Source organism: Austrofundulus limnaeus, unplaced genomic scaffold, assembly GCF_001266775.1.
Source record: "Austrofundulus limnaeus strain Quisiro unplaced genomic scaffold, Austrofundulus_limnaeus-1.0 Scaffold17, whole genome shotgun sequence".
In the NCBI taxonomy this organism is placed as follows: Eukaryota; Metazoa; Chordata; class Actinopteri; order Cyprinodontiformes; family Rivulidae; genus Austrofundulus; species Austrofundulus limnaeus.
In genome coordinates, this window is record NW_013952419.1 from 766885 (window position 1) to 773048 (window position 6164).

Genomic DNA, 6164 nt, shown 5'->3' on the forward strand with positions numbered 1-6164 from the left:
GTCATATTTAAATTAACTCATCAGTCACGATGAATAATGATATAAATTTATATATTTTTGCTGTTTTTTACAACCTCAGCTTGTTTGGAAATTCTACATACCGGTATTTTCAGATGAGCATCATGGATCTCCTGAAGCAGCCTGCGACCGCAGTCCATCACTGCAGCAGCCGTCTGGTTTTTCTTCAACACATGTAAAACCTGTGGAGAGGCGTTTGAAGGAGGAACAAATTAACTGTGTGCTAGTCCTGTTTGGGTCTCATCTTGAACTATACGTGCAAGTTATTTTGTTGCAAAAAGAGCACATTTGGAGTAGTTATTGTAGGAAACACACGGAGACATATTCAAACTGTACACACACCTTAGACAGGTAGTAGGTTATGGAGGCGACCATGTGTATGAGTGACTCTGAAATGCTCTCAGCCCATTTATGTTTCAGAAGGAATGAATTCTCCTCCAAAACTACCAAACATTTTTTTAGCACCTAAACATTCAAACACAAACACAAACAGGATTATTGTAATTTATATTAAATGTGCATACATTCTGCAGTGCTAGGAGTTAAATATAATTTATGTATTTTTGCATACTTGCACTGCAGGATCACAAACGAGCTGGTGAAACATGAGCGGAGCTAACAGCCTGTAACAGGTGACCACAGCCTGCACTGCAGTCTTGCCATCCTTTAAACACTTCGCCATGTCTATGACCACCAACATTCGCTRGCACTCTGACAGTCTGGCTTTCTGTGGAAAGACATTTATCAGCGTAATATAACATCATTAATTATAAGCTGCAAAGATCACAACCAAAACGAGCTGAAAAAGAAATATTTACAATACAGACTTCACTTATCTGAACAGTTTTTTTTACCTGCTCCCCGGCAAATTTTCCACCGCTGCTGAACGAGTAGAGCGATTCCTGTTGAATGTTGATCTCTGTCTCAATAAAGACGGAGGTCATGAACAGCTGACATAGATGAGGAGAGGAGTGTTGTAGGGTTGCCATGTGCAGCCTGGAGGAGGGTGAGTTGAAAAAAAAAAAAGAAAGTAAGAAATAAATCAAAAAAGACAAAAAGCAATTTGATCTGTGTGGATTGTGATTTCAGCCTCACCCTGTTGCAGCAAATCTATCCTGTGAGCTGTTAGAGGTTGATTTTGAGTCAGTATAATGGCTCCACAGTTTACTGCAGGCCTTTTTAGCCACAGTGTACTGCTCTGTTTGAAATGCCACCTAGGAAAGCATCAACAAACAAAGCTACATGTACATGCACAATCCTGCTTTTCCCGTTTGACTTTAATTTTGACTTGGTGTGCAGCAAACCTGAGCCAAATGAGCCCACGTTGGAAGAAGTGGGACAGGCATAGATGCCAGCACAGGTGCGGTTGTCTCCCCTATAGCTTTGCCCAGAAGCTCGGCTTTGTCGTCGTACGCTGCCACAGCGAACACATACTTCTGGTTGGGCTGTAGACCCTCCACCTTTAGGAAGCACTCACCTGAAACTACTGGTACCTGAAAACAACGTCAAAATTGATATTATTTACATGTAAGACAAATTATGAAGCAAACATTTAATAAATAAAAGGCACCATAATCCCAGTTCCTGGTATGCTGTGGTCGCCAAGGCGCACTTTCAAGTCAACGCCCTCGGCCACTCGCCCACAAAGCTGATACCAGCTCACCTGCAGAAAAAAAAATCACAAATGTAAAAAGAGTTAAGTTGTGTGGATTCGTTTTGTTAGATTAAAATGTTCAGGAGAGACTCTGAAAGCAAACCTCACCTGCCCCTCTGAGTTGTACGGAGCCYGGGCAAAAGTTAAGGCATGGTCGGTGCGACAGACAAGCGTGGGAGCTGGAGGAGGCTTTTTATCTTTCCCTGGCACTGATTCAGCTTCCTTTTGAGCCTTAAGTACGGTCATGTGCAACTTCTTCTCCTCCATCTCTGCTTTTTTTATTAGCATGGATGCCTCCTATCAAGGACACATTAACACACCCACTGAGTAGTCATTAAACTTCTTATAATTAACTTCAATCTTTAGACCGTGGTAACAAAACATGCAGGACTGAGTGTGGGAGACTAAATGCCCTTTTGTTTGATTATTAAAGCTGAAGAGGTTAAAATAAGAAATATTACGATGGATATAGTTAATAAATAAATATAGTTAATATTTGTGTGTTTTCAATAATATTTTTTAAATAGATATTTCATAAGAAGTTACTTAAGGATGGGAGAAGGGAGGGGGCGGGGCTTTGGACAGGACTGGAGCCAGAAAAGGGTTTTTTTTTTATGTCTCTCTCAGTTCCTCATTTAAAGAAACATTTTACTTTTGTCTGCACTGGATTATGTAGATATATGTACTTTTTTAGGTTTTTCTATAAACCTTTAAACTTGAATACCATGGTCCTGAGAAGTTTTTTTCAGCTGGAAACTGAGAGAGACCTAATGAGATATGGATGATATTTACACCCAAACCTGTTGATTTCAAATTAAAACAGGCATTGCTGTTATCCCTTATATACACCCAATTTGTTATCATATCATAGGCTTACATAATTGGTGAGAGTGTGTAAAACATTATGTTTTAGAGACCTCTAAAAATGGGAGGATTTTGCTCCTTTCATTTGGCTCTCCAGTGCTGTACTCCAATGAGGCTTTCTGGATGAGGAAATGAGCTTTGGACACATTGTTCTTCTTGATCCAATCCAACAGATCAGGTTCTGCAACTGGCAGACAAAAATGAGCAGAAACAACAGAAACAAATGGGAGCCATCTCATCAAACTGAGGATTAAGTCTCAAAGTGTTTTGTGGAGAAATAGGCCATATAGTGCTTTAAAATAAAATACATATAATTGCATTTTTTAAATATAATAATATATTAAAATACAATATTTGCAATACATGCATTTTCTGAAATAAAATGAATACCTTATCAATGAATAAATTGAAAGAATTGTCTGAAATATAATCTAAAAAAAACTTTATGAAGCCCGAGTTGTAGCAGAAGGTACAAAACAATATGACTGAGCAAAAAATGTGATTTTCCCTGCAAGCTAGCAAAGCTTTTTTTCTTTTCACCTGATAAATCTTAGTATCCAAATTTTGTTTGTGGTTTCCTTTTTAATATTACATTAAAAAAATCCTCTGTAAAATNCAATATTTGCAATACATGCATTTTCTGAAATAAAATGAATACCTTATCAATGAATAAATTGAATGAATTGTCTGAAATATAACCTAAAAAACTTTATGAAGCCCGTGTTGTAGCAGAGGGTACAAAACAATATGACTGAGCAAAAAATGTGATTTTCCCTGCAAGCATACAAAGCTTTTTTTTTTCTTTTCGCCTGATAAATCTTAGTATCCAAATTTTGTTTGTGGTTTCCTTTTTAATATTACATTAAAAAATCCTCTGTAAAATAACCTAAAATGAGGATTCAGAGCAAATATTAATTAGCTATCTTGATTATCTTGATTAAAAAGCAGGAACCTGGAAATGTACTGAGGTCACTTTGACCAAATAGTACAGATAATTTATTTACAGAGACACCTAATGTGTTTTTAATCAGCACATTTGCAAATCCTTCACATTGACCTTAATCTAATATAACTGATTTTAATAAATCAGCAGAAAAAGCAGAGGGAAACCTTGTCATTGGAAAACTGTTGATGTCAAACCTTTATTTAGCTGCAGCAACTTGAGAGAAACCTTGTGGAGGACGATGGTCAGCTCTAGATGAAGGTCTCTGGTTCGCAGAAACATATTCAAAGACCGACTGCGTTCATAGCTTTTAAAGTCTGATTCTTCTTCGGCTTTCTTTGCTTCTTCTTTCTTCATATTGACTTCATCTGCTCCAGTTTCCTCTTTTGACAACGCTGAAGATGCACTCAATTGATCAAGAGGTGTAAACTTCTGTAAAAAATAAAATAAAATAAAATAAAAACAACAAACAAGATCATTTCTGCTGATTTTTTTAAGTTATGTTCTCAGTTATCTGGCAGTTTCCATATTATAAATCAAAATCAAAACTGTAGCTTGAACAAACAATACAAAGTACTGTTTTAAGGCATGGGTTAAGAGTTAGCCCACCTGCATGAAGGCAGAATCAGTCACTACTGAGCTGTCCTGTGGATATAACGTAGATGCAGCCTTTGCCAAAGCTTCAAGTCCCTTTGCCACCAGCTTACACATCTTCAGCAGCTCTGCATTTGACTACAAACACATAAAAGATACCACATAAACACTGCAGCATCATATCGTTTGTTGTGAACTGTTCAGTTACTACACTGATCAAATAACGCCTCACATAAAGAGCTGGTCCGTTTGCGTACCTTAAAAACAGACGAGCTCAGCTGCACAGTTTTAGGACATTCACAAGCTGCTTGATGTAAGACATGAGAAGCAATTATTGGCACAGCAAAAGTCTGGTAAAGTGTCTCAGTGTTTGTTTGATGGTTTWGGATTAGGAGGATCGAGTGTTGTTCATTTCAGCTGTCCACAAGCGCCAAACTAATTTCTCACCAGGCTTTTGTGTTTCATCAAAAAGCTCAGCTGTTTTCTCAAGTTGTTTTCCCAACGTCCAGATCATCTCTGCCACTAATATACAGTCTGCAGTCGGCAGCGCACAGGCGAGGGCTACCTCACACAGTTCAGACACGCACCAAAGCCACTGCAAACATGTTCACAGAGGGTAGCAAATTCAACTGAAAAATTACTGCTCTGGATTTGATCATATGTGTAAACCCAGTTTTCAGCAATATTCTTCTAAAAGATACCTTGTCTTGATTATCTATCGTCTGTAGCTCATGGGTGAACTCCCAAGCGTCCAGTTGCTGCGTGAACACCTTCAGCTTTTCCCACAGAAAAAACACAACATGCAGAACTAGATCTTGATCCGGCTGCGGCTCCTACACACAGATGCACACGTGGCGCATAATAAACTCAGAGGTCTTCCTCTAAACTCCGAACATTCATCACACACAATGTGAAAACTTACAGGAGCAGAGTCACAAACCGACTCGTGCAAGTTGTCCACCAACACAGTGAGCTCATTGCTCATCAGAAAAGATATTTGTCCATCTGTGGAAGCTGTGTGAAATGACAAAAACAAAAGTACGACTATGAAATCATATAAATGCTGCTGTGATTTTGTAAAAAATTTTGTGAAACATTAACATCAGTTAGTGTATTTTACGATTTGATTCTCTTAAGCTTGGATCAAAAACTAAACAGTGATCAAAATGATTTTATACTTTTTTCTTATACAATCCAAGCTGATCAGTTTTGGCATCAACAAAGTGTGCAATTTAAGAATTATCTGACTATGTAACCCATTTTATGTCAGTTTACATATAAGTTTTTCACCAAATACTCCCATTTCTATTACCAAGTTTTATGTTGGTCTTTTTGGGAARGGTTTCCTGAGCTAACAGCAGATTGTTGAGACTGTACAGGAAGGTGAGCTCCAGTTGTGCTTTTCTGAAAGGATGGCCTGTCAAACCCTGACAAAGAGAGAGAAAAAAAGCACAAAATCCCTTCAAGTGAATCAAAACACAGAAAACGATCAGTCTGAAGAGTGGAAACTTAAACATTCGCTCTTTTTACTGAGTCAGAACGAACAGTCTACTCACAGACAGAAAGTGAAGCATCTCTTTGACGAGTCCTGCGAACGCCTCTGACTGTTTGTACTGAAACAACAGTTTGATGAACCTCACTGCAGACGTGATTGGTATTTTATCCTCTCCTAATGATACAACGCATCAGATTATCTCATGTCATTTTTTTAAAATGATGTAGAAACACATAAAAGCCATGTAGCTGACTGTGATTTACCAGAAATCACTAAATCCATCAGAGTCTTTGTTGGTGTCAGTATGTCAGGAGACAAACTTGAATAGTCAGGACATCTTTGCTCAGTGGTACTTGTGACTCCTAAACATACATTAACAAACATTTAGTTTCCCCATGTTACAATACTCTAACTGTAGAGCACGTGTCAAATTCAAGGCCCGTGGGCCAAATGTGGCCAGAGGGTGACTTCAATCTGGCCTGCCAAAGAGCCCACCCCCCAAAAAATACAAAAATATTTTAACATTTTTTAACTTAATTTAATTAAAAATATTTTAAATCAACTGTAAATTTTAAATTTATGATTCAATGCAACAA

The 6164-nt window shown here is 37.9% G+C and overlaps 1 protein-coding gene across 1 annotated transcript in view; it reads right to left on the reverse strand.

Moving 5' to 3' along the window:
• LOC106514011 (cilia- and flagella-associated protein 54) overlaps window positions 1-5909 on the reverse strand; it is a 9899-nt gene extending 3990 nt beyond the window's left edge. Inside the window, exons 1-18 of the mRNA XM_014003087.1 lie at window positions 5832-5909; window positions 5630-5742; window positions 5386-5500; window positions 4996-5087; window positions 4775-4906; window positions 4521-4668; window positions 4331-4377; window positions 4089-4211; window positions 3677-3911; window positions 2590-2723; window positions 1781-1969; window positions 1589-1681; window positions 1323-1511; window positions 1114-1232; window positions 873-1014; window positions 590-745; window positions 361-483; window positions 102-200 (exon numbers count right to left, since the gene is read on the reverse strand). Of these exons, the coding sequence (XP_013858541.1) occupies window positions 102-200; window positions 361-483; window positions 590-745; window positions 873-1014; window positions 1114-1232; window positions 1323-1511; window positions 1589-1681; window positions 1781-1969; window positions 2590-2723; window positions 3677-3911; window positions 4089-4211; window positions 4331-4377; window positions 4521-4668; window positions 4775-4906; window positions 4996-5087; window positions 5386-5500; window positions 5630-5742; window positions 5832-5850 (2268 nt within the window). The 5' untranslated portion in view covers window positions 5851-5909. The remainder of the gene's footprint in view (window positions 1-101; window positions 201-360; window positions 484-589; window positions 746-872; window positions 1015-1113; window positions 1233-1322; window positions 1512-1588; window positions 1682-1780; window positions 1970-2589; window positions 2724-3676; window positions 3912-4088; window positions 4212-4330; window positions 4378-4520; window positions 4669-4774; window positions 4907-4995; window positions 5088-5385; window positions 5501-5629; window positions 5743-5831) is intronic.
• Window positions 5910-6164: the final 255 nt, after the last annotated feature.